The 23,779-nt window shown below is 41.4% G+C and overlaps 1 protein-coding gene across 13 annotated transcripts in view; it reads right to left on the reverse strand.

The window, feature by feature from the left end:
• The window catches only part of zgc:110045 (uncharacterized protein LOC664755 homolog), a 156,920-nt gene that overhangs the window by 29,606 nt on the left and 103,535 nt on the right, over positions 1-23,779 (reverse strand). For 7 of the 13 annotated variants that reach the window (XM_055657675.1, XM_055657583.1, XM_055657565.1 and 4 more), the window contains 7 exons: positions 13,198-13,221; positions 13,070-13,102; positions 12,874-12,990; positions 8,852-8,983; positions 8,410-8,538; positions 2,024-2,167; positions 530-571 (listed from right to left, as the gene is read on the reverse strand). In XM_055657675.1, coding sequence (XP_055513650.1) covers positions 530-571; positions 2,024-2,167; positions 8,410-8,538; positions 8,852-8,983; positions 12,874-12,990; positions 13,070-13,102; positions 13,198-13,221 — 621 coding nt within the window. The remainder of the gene's footprint in view (positions 1-529; positions 572-2,023; positions 2,168-8,409; positions 8,539-8,851; positions 8,984-12,873; positions 12,991-13,069; positions 13,103-13,197; positions 13,222-23,779) is intronic. The other 6 variants (XM_055657647.1, XM_055657629.1, XM_055657638.1 and 3 more) reach the window with 2 other exon arrangements.

A 23,779-nucleotide genomic window follows, 5' to 3' on the forward strand; every position in this document is an offset into this window, starting at 1 on the left:
CCGAGGACCCAGGGATGCAGACCACCAGGTCCAGGGGGTTTATCATCCTTCAGTTCCATTAGCCTACCCAATACTATTTCTCGCCTAATGAAAATTTATTTCAGTTCCTCTACCCACTTAGATCCTCTGTCCTCCAGTACATCTGGGAGATTGTTTGTGTCTTCCTTAGTGAAGACGGATCCAAAGTACCTATTCAACTCTTCTGCCATTTCCTTGTTGCCCATAATAATTTCACTCGTGTCTGCCTTCAAGGAACCCACATTTGACTTTGCTACTCTTTTTCCCTTAACATATCTAAAGAAGCTTTTACTGTCCTTCTTTATATCCCTGGCCAGCTTCCCTTCGCACTTATTTTCTTAAAAACTTGTATATAATTAATTAAACGTCAAATAATTAACACTCAATATGTATTACCATTCTACACCATAACTAGGACTATAGGAAACTGTCATCCACTTATTAATGACAGAGTAAATGCCGCCCAGAACAAATATGTAAGAGGGCAATGATTTTAGTGCCCAAGACTCACGTCTGGATGAGGAATTGCAAACTGTCCCTGAACTGCATATGCCTAAAACAAGAGGTTGAAAACATGCAGTTAAAATTTTCTATGTACATTAAAAAAAAATCATAGACCACAAAAGGTAAAAAACAATACCCCAAAAAAAAATAGGCAAGTTTAAAATGAAACAAATACTGTCATATGTCAAAATGTTTAAGCACTGAATAAAAATTGCTGTAAGTAATGAAATATGCTTGTCCTTTGAGGTAAGACTACAGTCCAGCATAGCATATATCGCTGTACACATCAATCTTCCCTTTTCACTTTCTGCTTCCAAAAACTGCAACATAAATGATTAGGAATTATAATGGGGGGTATCGCTGCTGAATTGCCTTGTGGAACTGCCTCCATAAAGTTCTCTAAATTTACTGGACGACTAAGAAAATCAATGTCAAGCATCCTTTCCTAACATTGAAATATTGGTTACTCTCACTCAGCTATGTTGAGCAGTTCATGCCATGCCATTCCAACACTAAGCATCAGACTATTCATTTGAACTCTATCATGGGAAGAGATAATTAGGCAGAGAGAGAAAAATAATTCAACGATAAGTTTCTCTGAGGTGCAACATTCCCACTGATGCCTTGAAACTGGCCAATGACCATTCAAAGTGGAAAGGGAGATTCAGAAGGGTATTGCAAATCTCTATGCCATGCACTGAGAATGCCCAAGCCCGAATAAGCACTTAGAAACCCATAAAACAAGAGCGGAAGCAATTCATCCTGAATCCCAATAGAATGCCTTTGATGAAGTAGCTTTCAATTCTGGGATATCTCAAGCCAAACCCTCCTTCCCAATCTGATGTCCATGCATTCCCAAATCATGTTGCTTTTGCATCAGTAGCCTGATACAGCCTACCGCCACAGTAAAGAACATTGCACATTTAGAAGTGAACGTGGAACTTTCCTGGTCTGCATGATGCATGAAACTGCATGTTTCAGGAAAATATCATTTTTATAGTCTGATATCTGCTAAAAGCTATGATAGAACTCGTACAATGTTTTCGCATAGTCAAAATAAACTACATAGAAACTATCGCACATGTTTAAAGCATTGAAATGGTTGACAGTTAATGAAACATTCCAAATATTTAATGTAATAAATTTCCCAATTTTGAAGAAAAGCTATTTTTAAAATTACATTGAAAATACAAAAACTAAGTAATATGACATTTGGCATTTCATTCTGCAATCTAACAGCAATTTTTTGTGGTGGGGTAGACTAATATTGTTATGGCCAATAATAGAAAGTCATAAAAATAATTTCTAATTCAATCTAACATTAAAGTCAGCTTAATTACTTTGTTAGAACAGACAAACATAGCTACAACACTATGTAAAAATGAAAATTATTACAATTATTAGCAGAAATTAATTTATTACTCTCCCCCTGTATAAATAAGATGCAGGCACACTACATTTCTAATTTATTAATTAAGACAGAAAAAAAATGCAAACTAACAGGTGCTGGCTGATGGTGGGCCAAGATGCTGTGGTTTCCTGCAGAAGCCAAAATGTTGTCTGCTCTTACCTGGCCACCTGCAAAAATGACGGGTGCAGAGGCAGGCTTTGGGCGATAGGGAATTGTGGCGCCCTTGGGTGGGGACTAGAGACAAGGAACATAAAGCAATAGAATAAATATTTTACATACATTTCATGTTTTTCTCGCTTTTGCAACGATTTTCATAAAACAGTAAAAAGCATTAATTCCAACATGAAATTCAATGTTACTAATGAGTAAGAATGAACTCTTATGATTAACAATGACAAATTAATTTTGATTTAACAAATACATTTTCTGACTTAGTTACATGACCTGATAGTAATTAACCCTTATTACCAAATACTTCAACTAGCGATGTTACAATACCTACCTTCAGTGGTGCTGCAGTTCTGACGCCGGCCATGTGCGCAACTTTGGCGCCTTTGAGGAGGGAGCGGGATTAAAATGCCGTGTTCTCCTGCCACGGGCTGCCAACTGATGCAGAAAAATCGTTCCGACTGTCGTGCTCTAAAGTTTTTTTAAAAATCGCGGGATAATTTAATTTCTGGAGTAAAATAAAAAGCTACTTCTAACGCCGTCAACGCCAACAGCGGGAACGGATTTTACGTAGGGGACAAAACATAAGGTAAGTCGGCTATTTTACATATAAACCTGCTTCTTAGGATGACTTTAATCAAAATTTTATTGGCGAAAATATGATTATGGCCCCCATACAAACCAGCAGTCTTTTTCCTGCCGATACGGGGTTCAAATTCACCGCAAACCGCAACGTTCAAATCGATCGTGTTCCACAAAAACCAACTTGCAAGATGATTAAAATGGCCATTAATTTAAGAGAATTAAACATTAAATTCCCTCCATTTGGCCTATAAATTTATGACAATGAGATTTAAAAATCATGTTATATTGTAAATTCTTGTGTGAATGTTATTTGGACACTTAGGCTATTTAAAAATGTTAACATTTTCTTAAGAAATGGACAGATGTTTAGGTCTAGTAATTGAATTTTGTAATTAGCTACAATTAGGTAACTAACTAATTATATGCTTTAATTTCAGGTCATCCAAGTAAGATAGTTTCATATTTGTTTCAGAATGCCTCAATCTATCTATCTATCTATATAACTAAAAGTCAGTTCTTGACCGGTTTTGGCCATCTGTGCTGCAATTTCCGAGAGAACGCCGCCACCTACGGCCATCATTTTTGGCCACCTTGCTCAGAGCCCGCTTCCGCCGCATGTGTGCCGAGGATTTTTCCCGTCGATTAAAAATGACAGAGATATTAATGTTTTTACAAAATTCCCCATTCTCTTTGCTGCCCCCGCTGGCGGCAGGGGGAAGGGACTATAAAACCAGGAAGTGGTATGCCACAGTCTCTTCAAGATGGAGGAAGGCAGAGGGTCACGTTTCTCTGAGCTGTGAATAACACTGAACACATGTCTACTCAAATCTACTGCCCTTAGTGGTTCTACAATGCTTGCAGAATGTGTCTATTGGTTCTAAAGCTTCCAAAAAGTGTCTCTATTGGTTCTAAAGCTTGCAAAAAATGTCTATTGGGTGTGTCTTGAAATTGAAAGACACTACTTACTGCAAATATGGTGGCATGAAGTTGAAAGGCACTACTTACTGCAAATGGTGGCTTGGGAGCTTTGGCTTGAAGTTGAAAGGCACTACTTACTGCAAATAACCATATATAACCATATAACAATTACAGCACGGAAACAGGCCATCTCAACCCTTCTAGTCTGTGCCGAACACGTATTCTCCCCTAGTCCCATATACCTGCACTCACACCATAACCCTCCATTCCTTTCCCGTCCATATAACTATCAAATTTATTTTTAAATGATAAAAAAGAACCTGCCTCCACCACTTTCACTGGAAGCTCATTCCACACAGCCACCACTCTCTGAGTAAAGAGCTCCCCCTCATGTTACCCCTAAACTTCTGTCCCTTAATTCTCAAGTCATGTCCCCTTGTTTGAATCTTCCCTACTCTCAGTGGGAAAAGCTTATCCACGTCAACTCTGTCTATCCCTCTCATCATTTTATGGACCTCTATCAAGTCCCCCCCTTAACCTTCTGCGCTTCAAAGAATAAAGACATAACTTGTTCAACCTTTCTCTGTAACTTAGTTGCTGAAACCCAGGCAACATTCTAGTAAATCTCCTCTGTACTCTCTCTATTTTGTTGACATCCGTCCTATAATTAGGCAACCAAAATTGTACACCATACTCCAGAATTGGCCTCACCAATGCCTTGTACAATTTTAACATTACATCCCAACTTCTATACTCAATGTTCTGATTTATAAAGGCCAGCACACCAAAAGCTTTCTTTACCACCCTATCTAAATGAGATTCCACTTTCAGGGAACTGTGTACAGTTATTCCCAGATCCCTCTGTTCACCTGCATTCTTCAATTCCCTACCATTTACCATGTACATCCTATTTTGATTTGTCCTGCCAAGATGTAGCACCTCACACTTATCAGCATTAAACTCTATCTGCCATCTTTCAGCCCACTCTTCCAACTGGCATATATCTCTCTGTAGACTTTGAAAATCTACTTCATTATCCACAACCCCACCTATCATAGTATCATCTGCATACTTGCTAATCCAATTTACCACACCATCATCCAGATCATTGATGTACATGACAAACAACAGTGGACCCAACACAGATTCCTGTGGCACCCCACTAGTCACTGGCCTCCAACCTGACAAACAACCATCTACCATTACTCTCTGGCATCTCCCATTCAGCCACTGTTGAATCCATCTTGCTACTCCACCATTAATGCCCAACAATTGAACCTTCTTAACCAACCTTCCGTGAGGAACCTTGTCAAAGGCCTTACTGAAGTCCATATATACAACATCCACTGCTTTACCCTCATCAATTTCCCGAGTAACCTCTTCAAAAAATTCAAGAAGATTAGTCAAACATGGCCTTCCAGGCACAAATCCATGTTGACTGTTCCTAATCAGACCCTGTTTATCCAGATGCTTATATATATTATCTTTAAGTATCCTTTCCATTAATTTGCCCACCACTGACATCAAACTAACAGGTCTATAATTGCTAGGTTTACTCTTAGACCCCTTTTTAAACAATGGAACAACATGCGCAGTATGCCAATCCTCCGGTACTATTCCCGTTTCTAATGACATTTGAAATATTTCTGTCATAGCCCCTGCTATTTCTACACTAACTTCCCTCAATGTCCTAGGGAATATCCTGTCCGGAGACTTATCCACTTTTATGTTTCTCAAAAGTGTCAGTACTTCCTCTTCGTTGAATCTCATAGTTTCCATAGCTACTCTACTTGTTTCCCTTACCTCACATAAATCAATATCCTTCTCCTTGGTGAATACCGAAGAAAAGAAATTGTTCAATATCTCTCCATCTCTTTTGGCTCTGCAGATAGCTGTCCACTCTGACTCTCTAATGGACCAATTTTATCCCTCGTTATCCTTTTGCTATTAATATATCTGTAGAAACCCTTTGGATTTACTTTCACCTCACTTGCCAAAGCAACCTCATATCTTCTTTTAGCTTTTCTAATTTCTTTCTTAAGATTCTTTTTACATTCTTTATATCCTCAAGCACCTCATTTACTCCATGCTGCCTATAATTATTGTAGATCTCTCTCTTTTTCCGAACCAAATGTCCAATTTCCCTTGAAAACCATGGCTCTTTCCAATTTTTACTATTTCCTTTCAACCGAACAGGGACATAAAAATTCTGTACTCTTAAAATTTCACTTTTAAATGTCCTCCATTTCTCTTCCACATCTTTCCCATAAAACAAACTGTCCCAATTTACTCCTTTTAAATCCTTTCGCATCTCCTCTAAGTTAGCTTTCTCCAATCAAAAATCTCAACCCTAGGTCCAGTTCTGACCCTCTCCATAATTATATTGAAACTAATGGTATTGTGATCACTGGTCCCGAACTGTTCCTCAATGCATACCTCTGCCACCTGACCCGTCTCATTTTGTAACAGGAGGTCCAGCACCGCCCCTTCTCTAGTAGGTACTTCTATGTATTGTGGCTTGAAGTTGAAAGACGCCACTTACTGGAAATGGTGGCTTGAAGTTGAAAGGCACTACTTACTGCAAATGGTGGCTTGGTTGCTTTGGCTTGAAGTTGAAAGGCACTACTTACTGCAAATGGTGGCTAGGTTGCTTTGGCTTGAAGTTGAAAGGCACTACTTACTGCAAATGGTGGCTTCGTTGCTTTGGCTTGAAGTTGAAAGGCACTACTTACTGCAAATGGTGGCTTGGGTGTGGCTTGAAGTTGAAATACACCACTTACTGCAAATGGTGGCATGAAGTTGAAAGGCACTACTTACTGCAAATGGTGGATTGGTTGCTTTGGCTTGAAGTTGGAAGGCACTACTTACTGCAAATGGTGGCATGAAGTTGAAAGGCACTACTTATTGCAAATGGTTACTTGGGTTCTTTGGCTTGCAGTGGAAAGACAGTACTTAAAGACAGCAAATGGTGGCTTGGGTGTGGCTTGAAGTTGAAAGGCATTACTTACTGCAAATGGTGGCATGAAGTTGAAGTTGAAAGGCACTACTTCCTGCAAATGATGGCTTGGGTGTGCTTGAAGTTGAAAGACACCACTTACTGCAAATGGTGGCTTGGGAGCTTTGACGAAGTTGAAAGGCACTACTTACTGCAAATGATGGCTTGGGTGTGGCTTGAAGTTGAAAGGCACTACTTACTGCAGATGTTGGCTTGGGTGCAATGGCTTGAAGTTAAAATGCATTACTTACTGCAAATGGTGGCGTGGGTGCATTGGCTTGAAGTTGAAAGGCACTACTTCAAATTGTGGCTTGAAGTTGAAAGGCACTACTTACTGCAAATTGTAGCTTGGGTGCTTTGGCATTATGTTGAAAGGCACTGCAAATGATGGCTTGAAGTTGAAAGGCACTATTATTGCAAATGGTGGCTTGGTTGCTTTGGCTTGAAGTTGAAAGGCACTACTTACTGCAAATGGTGGTTTGGGAGCTTTGACTTGAAGTTGAAAGGCACCTCTTACTGCTAATGGTGGTTTGGGTGGGTGCGGTTTGAAGTTGAAAGGCACTACTTACTGCAAATGGTGGCTTGGATGCAATGGCTTGAAGTTAAAAGGCATTGCTTACTGCAAATGGTGGCTTGGGTGCATTTGCTTGAAGTTAAAAGGCATTGCTTACTGCAAACGGTGGCTTGGGTGCATTGGCATGAAGTTAAAAGGCACTACTGTAAATGCACTTACTTCCTGTTTGTACTGTATATTGATTTTAGATAAAACGCTACCACTTGCGGCTGTGATTTTTGGCCATCTCACTCAGTCCCCCTCCGCTGAGCAGGTGCAGAGAATACTTCCCATCAATGAAAAATAAAAGTGTTATTAGTTTTTTTTTAAATGTTGAGAATCTCTCTCCTGTCAATCACTCCATGAAAGCCACACCTTTTCCGGTGGGGGAGATGAGGGGGTTATAAAACCCGAAAATGTGGGTGTGGCTCAGTCTCTGCAAGATGGAGGAGGGAGAGGTCACGACTCGCTGTCTTTCGTGGCTTTGCAAATGGTATGAAACCCTACTTCAAATGGTATGAAACAGCACTTGAATTTGGTGGCCTTGCACCCTGCTAGAAGTGGTAAGAAACTGCACTTGAATTTGGTGGCCTTATACCCTGCTTGAAATAGAATTTCAAGGATTAACCGTGAGTCAACTACCAGCCCACCTGCCGTGAGTGAGTTGCCAGCACAACAGGCTTGATTGACTGAGACGCCAGCCCAAGAATCCATTTGGCGCACAATTTGCATACTAGCCCTCTGGAAACCAGTCCCTTCAGCCCACAACACCCATACTAGCGTTCCAGAAAGCGCCCCCCCTCCCCCCTCCCCAACTGGCCACCAATATTAGAATTGGTGGAGAGGTGGAATATTACGTTGGATGACCAGCCCTCCTGTGTGATGGGACCCAGCGGTTCCCACTTAGTCTTAATAACTGAAAATTTCATTCAGTTCTCTTAATTTTTAAGAAAGTTATAGGCTTTTGACTGTCCTCAATCACAGCTTTTGAGTTAAGTCAATGGAAAAGCAATGAACAAGATGCTAATTTCAGAGTATGAAAATGGCCATAACATTTTTAATACTGAAGATATGAAAGTGAATTAGGTGTCAAATTAAACTTCTTTTTATGCTTTATCTAATGGGATAAATTGCAGACTTGATTTTTTAAATCTCAAAATTTTGTAACATTGCTACTTCAACAGTTATCATTATTCAAGTTCGTGAATACAAAGTTCAAAGATAAAATAAAGTCTTGCATTTCTCCAAATGTCATACCTCTAGCATCACCACACAGATCTGTTTTACACATAGAATGATGGCGTCTGGTGTGCCAGAAATAGTAACTGCTCGTTCTGTGGAGTTTGGAAGCATATCACCTGCTACCTGTACCTGGGCTCCTGTGGTCTATAAACAGAGGTGAATTAGTGCATTTATATACACTCTATGAATACAATTATGGAGGTAAATGGAAACTTCAATCTACAGATTATAAAGTACATAAGTATTGCTTAAACATTAATTCACAGTGATCTGATATTCAAAAATCTCAATGTGAAGAATTTGTTAAAGTATTATTTGCTTGAAACACTTCTAAATATATAACAATTAAATATATTCCATTCTAGGACAGACATTTATTGAAGAATGTGTACTGTTCTGATGTATTGGGAAAAGGAATATATTAACATTACTTGATTTAAATGTTCTAATGCATTACCTCGCGTATTTCTTTGATTTTTGAACCTCCTTTCCCAATGAGAGAGCCACATTGACTTGCTGGAACAACCAGGCGTAATGTCACAGGTGGTTTGCTTGCCACTGTACTGTTTGTCATTGAAGCACTTATGTCCTGTGATTATAAATGTCAGTAAGAATTAGTGTAGGATTTATCACTCAATTTAAATCTTTAATACTCTTCTCAGAATATCTGGGATTATACCAAATATAGCTACCAGGAATGATGGGAGACATGCAGTTCATTCTGTATTCCATAGAAATTGAATACTCACAGAATTCATACACATGGCTAAGAGTCAAAGGAACACAATTTGTAGACAGCAGGGATTCAATTACTAATAAAGTTTAATGATCTGGGGCGGGGCAATCCAGACTACGACAAGTGTAATACATTTGAATAATTCCAGGGCGGAGCTCTGGACTAAGAAAGAGCTTCCAGAAAATAAACCTGTTAAATGGTTCTAGAATGTTATTGTGTAGAACATCTTTTGAATATCATTGTTATAGGTCATTATAGGTCATTTTGTTAACATTTTTGTTAATATAATAACTGTGGATATTACCAAAACCTTTTGGTGTACTTCCTAACATTAGTTGCATATATTAATGAAACTGACTTTTTTGTAAATATTTAATGGGAAATATTTTTTTTCCTCACAACTCAAAAGGGAGTAGATTTTCAGCAATTCACAACAATAAATATGCCTAAATTCATCAGTATATGTCCGTAACGACTTTGTTTAAAAAGGTGCTCCTTGTCAGAATATAGAAAACAAAACATCTTCTCCTCTCTTAGTGACAGTGATCAATGATAGGTTAAAGTGGACCCTGACACCAATGACCTGGCACCACGTCACTAATGTGTAGGAAAGCTGGTTCAAATCGAAAGTGGACACAAAATGCTGGAGTAACTCGGCTGGACAGGCAACATCTCTGGACAGAAGTTATGGGTGATGTTTCGGGTTGAGACCCTTCTTCGGACTGATCACCAGTTGCTTTCTGCAGATTCACTCCCAGGAAAGCGATCTTTTCTTTGCCTCAGACCATCAGGCATGCCCAAGACTCTGATGGTCATTGATAGATTTATTGTACCGCTCAGGATCATTTGACTTGAATACAGCAGATTTGGACCAGTCCAAGTGGAGATCACTTTATTCATGGTTTCCGGTTGGGACTGTCTATGTATTGTCTGTGTATTTCATTACCACCACAAATAGTGAATTGATCTACTAAGTAAAAACATTTATTTCTTTCCAATTTATTTATATTACCTATAAAGTCAATAAATCCAAGTTGCACACTATCTTGACTTGGAAAGAGATCGCATATCCTTCATGATCGGGCTCTCAATCCTTAAACACACCCCAGCAGCAGTGTTGGAGCACCTTCACCAGGAATGCAGGAGACGAAGCAGGTAACATTATCCTATGTATCCTAAAACCCCTGTCCCACGGTGCGAGTCCACCCACGAGTTATCCCGAGTTAAAAACAAATCAAACTCGTGGTAATCACGTAAAATGAACGTAGCGGGAACGCCGGAGCTTGTGGACATAACTTAGCGACTCGTAATGCTAACGTCAGGTACTCGGGAAACGTATTAACTCGTGAAAAATTTTCAACGTTGAAAGATTTCCACGTGTCAAATATACTCTTAAAGGAAAATGTTGATACTTTTAAACTCGTTGTAATACCTTAGTAGCCCGTGAGTTTACTGTATTGACTCGTGAGTTTACCGTATTAACTCGTGGGTACTGTTAACACGGCAGCTGGACAGAGAAAAAAAAGGTGAGTAAAAAAAGGTTTGCCAAGTCTGCCTGTCAGGAATGATCGATCCCCTGATGCTGGAGACACCTGTGGGAATCTCACCTTGATCTTTGGAATAGAGTGACCAACAACCAATATTTCCAGATTTCCAAGGGCAGGTCACTTCCCTTGTTTATGTGCCTTTCACATTACTGCTTCAGAGGTTTGATGCATTATGTGGGGCGGGGAGGGGGGGGGGGGGAGTGAATGCATTCCTGTTTGAATAAGTGTAGGAAGGAACTGCAGATGGTGGTTTACACCGAAGACAGGCACAAAAATCTGGAGTAGCTCAGTGGGTCATGCAGCATCGCTGAAAAAAACTCTCGACCCGGAGTGTCGCCTATTCCTTTTCTCCGGAGATGCCGTCTGACCCGCTGAGTTGCTCCAGCTTTTTGTATCCATCTCTTGTTTGAATAAGATAATTTGAAAATGAAATGATCCACACCAACGCTTAAAAATAAATCGCCTTTATGTAAAAAATAAAGCAATTGCAAAACTTTGCCAACATGAAGGAAAATATCCTTAGGGGTCGTTCGCTACCATCTACAGTCACGGATACAACAGTGCAGGATATGATAACGTGGGCAATGATGCAGGTGTGAAGCGAGATCCCCGAAAAACAGTCTGCCGAGCGCTGAATAAACAGGGGTGAGAAAGTACTAACCGTCAGCCTATATATTGAAAAATCCCAAAACACGGGTTCAGTGAGTTTAAAAAAGTACATTAGACAAGAAACCTTTACAAATAGCGAAGCTTCGCATATGGCAGCACACACCTGGTGAAAATGTCCCAAAGGGCGGAAACAGGCCCTTCGGCCCACTGAGCGAAGCCGTCAAACACTCATTTACCTCAATCTCATTTCTGCCTGCATTTACATCAATTTCCCACCTGAGCCCCATTCGACCGCTCACCGACACATCGGGCGAAGGTGACAGTCCTTCAGGTGTTTTGGGCATTTATTTCTCATCGAGTCATGGGTTCATACAACACAGCAGGTGTTGCGGGGAGCATTCATACAACAAAGCAGCATGCGGGGAGCGAAAGGGAGCACTTGGGGGAAACTCCATAAAATAGTGCCGGAAGTTAGAATCGAACCCGGGTCCCTGGAGCAGTGACACACGCTGCTCAAGTGAACATATAATGAAATGAGTGAGGACTGACAATAATCAGATTTATTGAAATCATCAAAGGGCGTAGATTTAATGTGAGCAGCAGGTGGAATAGAGGGCATGTGATGATTTTTATCTAAACACAGTAGTTACTGTAGTCGTGATCTGAGAACCCGACGGAGGCAGGTTTACAAAGTATTTGGGCCAGAACTCAAATAACGGTCAGGAAGGCTATGGTTGGAATGGACATGGTGGGCGGAGGAGCCTGCTTCTGTGTTGCATGAACCCATGACTCGATGGGAAATGAATGGCAAAAACACCTGAAGGATTGTGAGATAATGATCATGGATGACTTTTAATGGAAAGTCCACACATACAGATAGACAGCCAAGAAGAACTTCATATCTACACTCAGATGGACTGGCAGATGGAGGAGATAGGAGTTGGGGAAAGAGAGGAAAAGCCCAAGAGAAATACAGGGAAAGGGATAGACAGATGCTGGAATCCTGAAATGTATGTCAAAACATTTAAACACATAACAAATACGTGCAGGAGGAGGCCATTCGGTCCTTCGAACCAGCATTACCATTCAATATGATCATGGCTGATCATCCAAAATCAGTCCCCCGTTTCTGCTTTCTCCCCATATCCCTTGATTCCGTAACCCTAAGAAATTTAAACATGGGAGGCTTTTTAGAGTGAAAAAAAACCTGCATGACACCACTTTTATCATGTGATGATTTTTCCACGTGTCGGTAGTCGTTGTTGGCTCAAGAGTAACTCGGGAGAGGAACTTGGTACATCGCAGAAATGAGAAGTAAACGGCAAACTTAGACATACACATGGGAACTCGTTGAAACTCGTGAACATAAACTTGGAATATCGTAGAAAACCACGAGTTTGATTTTTTCTCGGGATAACTCGTGGGTGGACTCGCACCGTGGCACAGGGATATAAGTATTCAAGGACAGCTTGGATCGGTCAATAATTGCTATCCGCCAGTGCCCTGATCCTGAAAAAATAGTGTATTGCTTTTTTTAAATTATACAATTAAAATGTCTTTAAAAATTAAAAATGCATGCTTACTCACCTCTTCAAATTTGTTTGCTATCATCGAAAAGGCTTTAAAAATGGCATCTGTTGGGCCTGTTATTGTTACAATGCGCTCTGGGCAGGATCCCTCTGAAATGTTGATTCTTGCACAACTCTACAAATTAAAATAGGTAATTCCCCAAGTATCACAATAAAAAAAAACACTTGTTGAAGAAATACAAGCTTCAACCTACCTCCTCCCTCATCTTTTTCACCGTCTCCCCTTTCTATAAAGGGAAAAATAAATTTCATATAGTGACTGCAACCTTCTTCAGACATGTTGAAAACTGAAAGATAGAGAATTAAAAATAACTGTACTAACCTTTCCAATGATGCTTCCAACTTCCTGTAGAACAAAGGAAAATAATTATGGCTCAAATATCACATTGCTCAAATAACTACAGTAACTCCAGTCAAATAAATCTCACATTTTATGATCATTATGGTTTAGTTTAGTTTATTGTCACTTCTACCGAGGTACAGTGAAAACCTTTTTTTTTGCGTACTATCCAGCCAGTGGATCTGTGGACTGTTCTTTAGTTGGTGATAGGATGGTTCAGTTGCCTGATAATAGCTGGGAAGAATCATCGCTGAATCAGGAGGTATGCATTTTCAGACCTGTATCTCTTGCCTAACGAGAGAGGGGAGATGAAGAGGGCTGACACTCATCATTGATTATGCTGGTGGGTTTGCCAAGGCAGCATGAAGTGTAGATGGAGTCAATAGGAGGGTGGTTGATTAGCGTGAGGGTCGAGGTTGCGTCCACAATTCTTTGCAATTCCTTGCAGCCTTAGATGAAGCTGTTCCCAAACCATGCTGTGATGCATCCCAATAAAATGTCTTCTACGGCACATCTGTAGACATCATTGAGAGTTGTTGGGGACATGCCGAACATCTTAAGCCATCTAAGGAAGTAGAGGCGTTGGTGTGTTTTCTTGGCCTTTGCTTCGATGTGGCTGGTCCAGGACAAGTTGCAGGTAATATTTACTCCGAGAAGATTTCATCCATCTCCACTACAATGCCTCAATGTAAACCATGGTATGTATACCACTTCACTTCCAATAATCGATCACTATCTCCTTTGTCTTGTTTTCATTGAGTGAAAGGTTGCTGTCTTGACACCAGGTTACTCACCAAGTGAGTACTATACAATTAACGATTTAGACGAGGGAATTGAATGCAACATCATCAAGTTTGTGGATGACACAAAGCTGGGTGGCAGTGTGAGCTGCAAGGAGGATGCTATGAGGCTGCAGGGTGACAGATAGGTTGGGTGAGTGGGCAGATGCATGGCAGATGCCGTATAATGTGGACAAATGTGGTTATCCACTTTGGTGGCAAGAACAAGGCAGAAGATTATTATCTGAATGGTGTCAGATTAGGAAAAGTGGATGTGCAACGAGACCTGGGTGTCATTGTATATCAGTCTCCGAAAGCAGGCATGCAGGTACAGCAGGCGGTGAAGAAAGCAAATGGCAAGTTGGTCCTCATAGAGAGAGGATTTGAGTACAGGAACAAGGAGGTCATACTGCAGTTGTACAGGTCCTTGATGAGACCACAGCTGGAGTATTGTGTGCAGTTTTGGTCTCCTCGTTTGAGGAAGGACATTCTTGCTATTTAGGGAGTGCAGCGTAGGTTCACCAGGATAATTCCCGGGATGGCGGGACTGACATATGATGAAAGAATGGGTCGACTGAGATTGAACAGGCTAGATGCAGGCAAAATGTTCCAGATGTTGGGGGAGTCCAGAACCAGTAGTTACAGTTTAAGAGTAAGGGATAGGCCATTTAGGACTGAGATGAGGAAAAACCTTTTCATCCACAGAGTTGTGAATCTGTGGAATTCTCTGCCACGGAGGCAGTGGCGGCCAATTCACTGGATGTTTTCAAGAGAGTTAGATTTAGCTCTTCAGACTAATGGAACCAAGGGATATGAGAAAAAAGCCGCAACTGGGTACTGATTTTGGATGATCAGCCATGATCATATTGAATGGCAGTGCTAGCTCAAAGGGACGAATGGCCTACTCCTGCACCTATATTCTATGTTTCTGTATACCAATTTTTCTCATCTCCTTCCTGTACTCCATCTCGTCATTATTTCATATCCAGCCCACTGCGGCCGTGTTGTCTGCGAATTTGTAAATTGAGTTGGATTTATATTTAGCTACACAGTTGTGGGTGTATAAGGAGTAAAGAAGGGGGCTGAGAACAGGGTACCAGTGTTGAGGATTATCACAGAAGATGATTTGTCACCAATCCTCACTGGTTGTGGTCTATTGGTCAGGAAGTCGAAGATCTAGTTACAGAGGTGAGTGCTGACTCAATGTTGCACGAGTTTGGAAATGAGCTTGGATGGGATAGTGGTACAGAAAACAGAGCTGTGGTCTATGAATAGAAGTCTGACGTAGGTGCCTCTCTTATCCTGGTGTTCCAGGGATGAGTGTCGGGCCAGGGAAATGGCAGCAGCCAAGGACCTGTTGTGGTGGTAGGTGAACTGCAATGGGTTAAGGTTGATTGGTAGACTGGATTTAATGCGTTCCATAACCAACCTCTCAAAGCACTTGGTGGATATCAAGTCTACGAGACAATACTCTTTAAGGCATGAGATCTTGCTTTTCTTGGGCATTGGAATGATAATGCTCTTCTTGATGCAGGTAGGTACCTCGGAGTAGGAAGAGATTAAAGATGTCCGTAAACAATTCCGCTAGTTGATCAAACCCGTTCCTAAGGACACGGCCAGGGTCTCCGTCCAAGCCAGTTGCTTTCAGTTTTTACAGTATTTATCGTGTTAGTTAAGTGTGAGTGTTGATGTTGAAGAGCATCTATTTATATTACGCAGGGTCTCAATGCCATACCCAGCGTCTTCACGCCATATGCAGCGTCCTGATGGCGTACGCCTAGCGCGTGGCGTTGCACGATGATGTCACCGCCCGGCGTGCCATTGCGTGATGACGTAACCGCCCGATGCCGTGCGACGTCCAAATTCAGTCAGCCCGCCTACTGCCCAGCTGATTGGTGAGTATGATGTCGGGACCAGCCCCGCACAACTCCAGACGGCTCCGCGGTTGGAAGTGGGACCGGTCTCAAGCCACCACGTTTGGTCGCGCTAGACGCATGCAATCGCATGCTGGTGGGACAGGCCCTTTACAAGCTGCTGCAAGTTTTAAATGCCTTCAGCATGAAGACATCGTCCCCTCAGCTGTAAACCAGGAAACTGCCAGCCTGTATGCTGTCAGTCAGGCTTGCTGCAGGAACTGAGACACATGATGATGAGACATTGCTCCATCAGAAGGACATGGCGAAAGCAAATATACAGGCAGTTAAGCTTCAAGAGGCAGTACAGAAATGGAAAGAGGTTGTAAAGATAATCAGTGCCATTTCTAAAATTTGACAAACAATCGCCAGATGCTGCAGGAAAAAAAGATTGCTAATCATAGCAAACCTAGCAAGGCACGAAAAGCAAGCCACATCATCCAGGGATAAGCCACACCAAATGTTCTTGATCGGTGCAGTTTTCCTGAAGACGTGCTGTGATTTGAGGGATGAACTGAACTTCTGAACATTATTAGGGCCAGAAATCATCCTTTAAGCACATGAATATCCATATGCGAAGCCCCAATGTGGAATCTCTGCCATTTGTTCTTCAGCTTCCATTCATTGTTTACAGTGGTGGAATTCACCACAGTGTGACACCGGCTAGACAGCCTTTGTGGAAGGTTATTCAGTTTGCTTTCAGATTTTACCTCAATATCTCTTTACCAAAGAATGTTCATGAGATAAGCTTTTTTTTTTAGTTAAAATATTTTTAATTTCGTTTTCATGACATAACAAAGTGCAAAGTTCTCCATTTGTTACTCCTATGTCATGTGGAAACAAGGGTACATAAAAAGAGTTTAAGAAGGAACTGCAGATGCTGGAGAATGGTACATAAAAAGAAACTGATCACAATAAAAGCAACAGTTTCAGAAGCTCCAAGCCTGTTGTAGACTATCAGAAATGTATGTTGTAATCCAAGGGGAAATGACATACTGTTTTTACCAAACCACAAGCAATGTCAGGATCAAATTCTGTTAACCGTTGTTCAATATGTCATTCTTTTGAACAATATCCCAAACCGTATTTAAGCATAATGTCTTTCTAACCCAAATTCTCGAGGGTCTGTGTAACCTCATTCAAGAGTGATGTGATATTTAAGCATACCCAGTGATCACAATAAAAGCAACACATTTAGAAGCTCCAACCCTGTTATATTCTCATTGTAATGGAAGCTATGCACTTGTTATGCAAAGGTTTCTTGGCAGGGTAAAATACATGATTGATTGAAAGATGCAGTCTGAATAAAATCTCTCGGAATCTGGACCTATCCAATGTTGAGTAGTTTGAAGGTCTTTATATAAATCTATTTTGAGAGTATTGCTGTACATTGTTTGATCCACACGCAATCCTAAACTCAATACATAATATGCAGCAGTCATTGGATCTAATTTGTCAGAGGATTATCAATATCAAATAACTGGACACAAAAGTACACTGAAGGTGCATCAATTATATCTGAAATACGTCAATAGTATTTAAACAAAACATTGCAAATCTATGCTTTTCTTTGGTTGTGAACAGAACTGCCTTGCTCCTGATATGCAATTACACCAGATCACGAGCACACAATGGAGCAATGCTAAATAAACAGGGTCAAAGCTAGGTTGATCATTATATAAAAATGAATAAGTTGGACAAGCACCATCCAATAATAATAGAAGATATTTTCTGATCCACTGTGAACATTGTTTTACTTCTTTTGGAGCTTCATTGGGTGTTATGAATAGGGTTCAGATCTTAAAATCTAGTCATGGTAATCACTCCCTGACGAGCTCAATGTGTTTTATGCACGCTTTGATAGGGAGAATACTGATGTGCCTTCCTGAGCCCCCATTCGCTGTGATGGTATTTCAGTCACAGTCACAGAGGCCGACGTCAGAAAATCCTTCAGAGGGGTGAAACCCCGAAAAGCGCCTGGACCTGATGGTATACCCGGTAGTGTCCTAAAAACCTGTGCGGATCAACTGGCTGGAGTTTTTACGGACATTTTCAACCTCTCACTTCTGAGGTCTGAGGTTCCCACCTGCTTTAAAAGGGCATCAATTATACCAGTGCCCAAGAAGAGCAAGGTGACGTGCCTCAATGACTATCGACTTGTGGCACTAACGTCTGTGGTGATGAAGTGCTTTGAGAGGTTGATCATGGCGCAAATCAACTCATACCTCGACAAAAACCTGGACCCTCTGCAGTTCGCTTACTGCCACAACAGATCAACAATGGTGGATGCGATCTCGCTGGCTCTCTGCTCCACTCTGGACCACTTGGACAACAAAAACTCATATGTCAGGCATATGTTATTCATTGATTACAGCTCGGCATTTAATACAATCATCCCCTCGAAGCTGGTTAACAAACTCGCAGAACTGGGCCTCTGCGCATCCCTCTGTAATTGGATCCTCGACTTCCTCATTCACAGACCACAGTCAGTTCGGTATTGGTGGAAATGTGTCAGCCTCGATAACAATCAGCACGGGAGCACCTCAAGGCTGCATGCTTAGACCCCTGCTGTACTCACTCTATACTCATGACTGCGTAGCTGGTCATAGTGCGAACTCCATCATCAGGTTCGCTGATGATACCACTGTTGTGAGATGTATCACTGATGGGGACGAGTCAGAGTAAAGAAGTGGGATTGACTGACTGACCAAATGGTGCCAGTACAATAACCTGGCCCTCAAACACCACCAAAACCAAGGAACTGATTGTGGACTTTGGAAGGGGTACGATGGGGACCCACAGTCCTGTTTATATCAACGGGTCGATGGTGGAAAGGGTCAAGACTGATTCCTGGGATGTCAGGACTGTCTTATGAAGAAAGACTGGATAGACTTGGTTTATACTCTCTAGAATTAGAAGATTGAGAGGGGATCTTATAGAAACTTACAAAATTCTTAAGGGGTTGGACAGGCTAGATGCAGGAAGATTGTTCCCGATGTTGGGGAAGTCCAGGACAAGGGGTCACAGCTTAAGGATAAAGGGGAAATCCTTTAAAACCGAGATGAGAAGAACTTTTTTCACGCAGAGAGTGGTGAATCTCTGGAACTCTCTGCCACAGAGGGTAGTTGAGGCCACTTCATTGGCTATATTTAAGAGGGAGTTAGATGTGGCCCTTGTGGCTAAGGGGATCAGGGGGTATGGAGAGAAGGCAGGTACGGGATACTGAGTTGGATGATCAGCCATGATCATATTGAATGGCGGTGCAGGCTCGAAGGGCCGAATGGCCTACTCCTGCACCTAATTTCTATGTTTCTATGTTTCTAAGAGCTTCAAATTCCTGGGCGTGCATTACACTGAAGATCTTTCCTGGTCCAAGAACACTGATGCAGTCATAAAGAAAGCACATCAGCGCCTCTACTTCCTGAGAAGATTACGGAGAGTCGGTATGTCAAGGAGGACTCTCTCTAACTTCTACAGTTTAGAGCATACTGACTGCTGACTGGTTGCATCGTGGCTTGGTTTGGAAACTTGAGCGCCCTGGAGCGGAAAAGACTACAAAAAGTAGTAAAAACTGCCCAGTCCATCATCGGCTCTGACCTCCCTTCCATCGAGGGGATCTATCACAGTCGCTGCCTCAAAAAGGCTGGCAGCATCATCAAGGATCCACACCATCCGGGCCATACACTCATCTCCCCACTACCTTCAGGTAGAAGGTACAGGAGCCTGAAGACTGCAATGACTGAAGACTACAAACTTAAAGCACATGGTATTGGGGGTTCAGTATTGATGTGGATAGAGAACTGGCTGGCAGACAGGAAGCAAAGAGTAGGAGTAAACGGGTCATTTTCACAATGGCAGGCAGTGACTAGTGGGGTACCGCAAGGCTCAGTTCTGGGACCCCAGCTATTTACGATATATATTAATGATTTGGACGAGGGAATTGAATGCAACATCTACAAGTTTGCGGATGACACGAAGCTGGGGGGCAGTGTTAGCTGTGAGGAGGATGCTAGGAGGCTGCAAGGTGACTTGGATAGGCTGGGTGAGTGGGCAAATGCATGGCAGATGCAGTATAATGTGGATAAATGTGGGGTTATCCACTTTGGTGGCAAAAACAGGAAAGTAGATTATTATCTGAATGGTGGCCGATTAGGAAAGGGGGAGATGCAACGAGACCTGGGTGACATGGTACACCAGTCATTAAAAGTAGGCATGCAGGTGCAGCAGGCAGTGAAGAAGGCGAATGGCATGTTAGCATTCATAGCAAAAGGATTTGAGTATAGGAGCAGGGAGGTTCTACTGCAGTTGTACATGGTCTTGGTGAGACCACACTTGGAGTATTGCGTACAGTTTTGGAATCCTAATCTGAGGAAAGACATTCTTGCCATAGAGGGAGTACAGAGAAGGTTCACCAGACTGATTCCTGGGATGTCAGGACTTTCATATGAAGAAAGACTGGATAGACTCGGTTTGTACTCACTAGAATTTAGAAGATTGAGGGGGGATCTTTTAGAAACTTACAAAATTCTTAAGGGGTTGGACAGGCTAGATGCAGGAAGATTGTTCCCGATGTTGGGGAAGTCCAGAACAAGGGGTCACAGTTTAAGGGTAAGGGGGAAATCTTTTAGAACCGAGATGAGGAAAACATTTTTCACACAATGAGTGGTGAATCTCTGGAATTCTCTCCCGCAGAAGGTAGTTGAGGCCAGTTCATTGGCTATATTTAAGACGGAGTTAGATGTGGCCCTTGTGGCTAAAGGGATCACTGAGTATGGAGAGAAGGCAGGTACAGGATACAGAGTTGGATGATCATCCATGATCATATTGAATGGCGGTGCAGCCTCGAAGGGCCAAATGGCCTACTCCTGCACCTATTTTCTATGTTTCTATGTTTCTAATGACCAGGTTCAGGAATAGCTGCTTCCCCACAGCCATCAAGCTATTAAACTCAGCTCGGACAAAACTCTGAACATTAACAGACCATAATCTGTTTATTTGCACTTTATCAGTTTATTTATTATGTGTATATATATTTATACAATGGTATATGGACACACTGATCTGTTCTGTATTCGTGCCTACTATGTTCTGGTGTGCTAAAGCAAAGCAAGAATTTCAATATGTCCTATCAGGGACACATGACAATAAACTCTCTTGAACTCTTGAATTAATTTAATTTTACGCCTATTTTTCTAATGGAAGCAAGCTACACTGGTCTTTCCATTTTCTCTCTTCCACCTTCTGGGGGAAGATACAGCAGCTTGTAAGCCCAGATGTCCAAATCTAAGAACAGCTTCTTACCCACTGTTATCAGACTCCTGAACCTCTTTCACACCTATTTCCCCTGAAGGACCTGCCACATATTCTTTCTCTTCACTCGACATCATTCAGTTTTCCCATTATTGCACTTCAGTATTTTTTGCATTATTTCCGATTGCGCTGTTTTGCATTTGTCATTGTATTTATTGTTGTATCAATGGTTTCCTCTATGAGCTTCATGCAAAGAAAGGAATTCATTACACCTTTGTGTGTATGACAATAAACTGAACGGAACTGAATCTATCTTTGCAATGCTAATGAAAAGCTGACAAGGTGGGAACGGGAACTAATGTTGCACAGTGGTTGTTATGGCTTCGCATTTGGCTGGTTTTGTTTTATTGCTACCTGTATGTTCTTCCTCCTGACAGTCTTAGGCAAATGAGAGAGAACAAAGAGTATCAGTGACTTCCATTTTGGCAATAATGAACCATGATCTACAAGATGTAAATAGATCTAATTCAGCCCGGAAGGAGACTGTCACTGAAGGATTAGCGACAGCTGTCAGCCACTGTATGGTTTTAGCCTGCTCTAAGGTTGCAGGTGTGCTTGTAGAGAGTAATATATTTCAGTAAAGCCACCTAATGAAGTGCAAACATCAGTTTGTATACTGCTTCCTACGAAGTTCAGATGGGGAAAATGTGAGGAAAAATACATGTCTTTTGCGGGTACACAAAAATGCTGGAGAAACTCAGCGGGTGCAGCAGCGTCTATGGAGCGAAGGAAATAGGTGAGGTTTCGGGCCGAAACCCTTCTTCAGTCTTTTACGGCATGTCTTTCTTCCCCTTCCTCCTCATTCCTTCACTAGTGGCTGGTACTGCTCTCCATAATCTATGTTTAGTCTCCCATTTATGCTCTATTCTGAAGGGAATGTCAACAAAGATATTCATATCAAGGAATATGTGCAGGTTTGTAGCCATCAAAAAACCTTCCAACACTTGAGCAACAATTAAAAAAGTTATAGACAGAATTATAGCAAATGCTGTTGGAACACACAGAAAGTAATCTTGAAGATGATAAATCAAGAATAAAAAATAAAAAATGCTAGGAACGCTTCATAAGTCAGGCAGCAACTGGGGAGGGAGAAGCCCATTTTCCATTTTAGGCCATTTTCTTTCCAACCTGATGAAATGTTTCCCTTTTTTCTCTCTTCAAAGTTCTTTTGATGTCCTGAACATTTTCTATATTTATATTAGAAATCCAGTACCCATTTATTTTGATTTCATATTCCTCGGAATAGTGCCACTAAGTGATCCCAATTCCTCTTTGATGTGTGTGTAGCTGCATGAGCTAATGAGAAGGTGTTAGCTGAAGAAGAAAATAGCAGCAACGGCCATTAAACTGATCTCTATCTGCCTACTCAATACTGTTAGTAACTGTTGTCTTTTACTTCCCGTAATGCAACAACCAGAACAGCACACAATATTCCAAATGTATCCTAACCAAAGGTTTATACCATTTCAATATCACTTCCAAACTTTTATATTCATCACCCTGACTAATGTAGGCTAGTATGCGGTACGCCTTCTTTATCACCCTTCTTGTGTGTCATTTTCAAGTACATCACATCTAGGCATTTGAGGTGCAAGTATAATGGACCTGCACCTCTCGATCCTTCTGTATATCAATGCATATACCCTATATTGTTAGGAAATCCATAGCAATGACGGTGGAAGTAGGCTGGAATGTATTGAGGGAGTGCAACATAGGTTCACCAGGTTAATTCCCACGATGGCGGGACTGTCATATGTTGATAGAATGGAGCGGCTGGGCTTTGATACTGGAATTTAGAAGGATGAGAGCAAATTGAAGTAATTGCAAAGCTCTTCAAAGAACAGGCACAGACCTAATCAAACCTATGTTTCCATGTGTGTGATTCTACAGTTTCTTGGTTTCATTTGTTGACCTGCTCAAAATCCATACGTAATTTATTCAAATGTTTTGTAACTTAAACACAATATCCTGTCTTCAATTTTCAAAAGACAAGGCTTGCAAATTTGTTTTCTGTGCGTCATTCCATTAAAAGCTAGGATTAATGTATATTGCGTGTATTGTACTAAAAACACAAAATGCTGGAAATACTGCAGGTCAGGAGACATCTGCAAGAGAGTTAAAGTTTCAGGTCAATCCCTATCATCAGAAATAGGAACAGTTAAAGATTAAATATTTTAAGTTGTACAAATGGGAAGAGTTGGACAGATAAAGGGTTTGTCTATGGTGGGCTGGAAAGCAAAGCAGACAGAATGACATAGGTACTAGTAGTGCCAAGTAAGAGGGGTTTTGATGGTTTGCTAATCATGGCTGATGTATCTGGAGGAGATGAGAGAGACAAGAATGCTGGAACTCAGTTACTGTGAATCTGAAATAAAAGTGGTATGCTGAGAATAAGGAAGTAACAATGGAGGGAGATAAGATGAACTAAAAAAGGTATTAATATTTTGGGTTGGTAACCTTTCATTAGAACTGACTTGCCTGATATAAACCAGCATCAGCAGTTCCTAGTTTCTACATGCCGGTTATGTGTTGGGAAAGCTGGTTATCTCGGCTGTTAAATTC

The sequence above is a fragment of the Leucoraja erinacea genome, chromosome 2, assembly GCF_028641065.1.
Source record: "Leucoraja erinacea ecotype New England chromosome 2, Leri_hhj_1, whole genome shotgun sequence".
NCBI lineage: Eukaryota > Metazoa > Chordata > Chondrichthyes > Rajiformes > Rajidae > Leucoraja > Leucoraja erinaceus.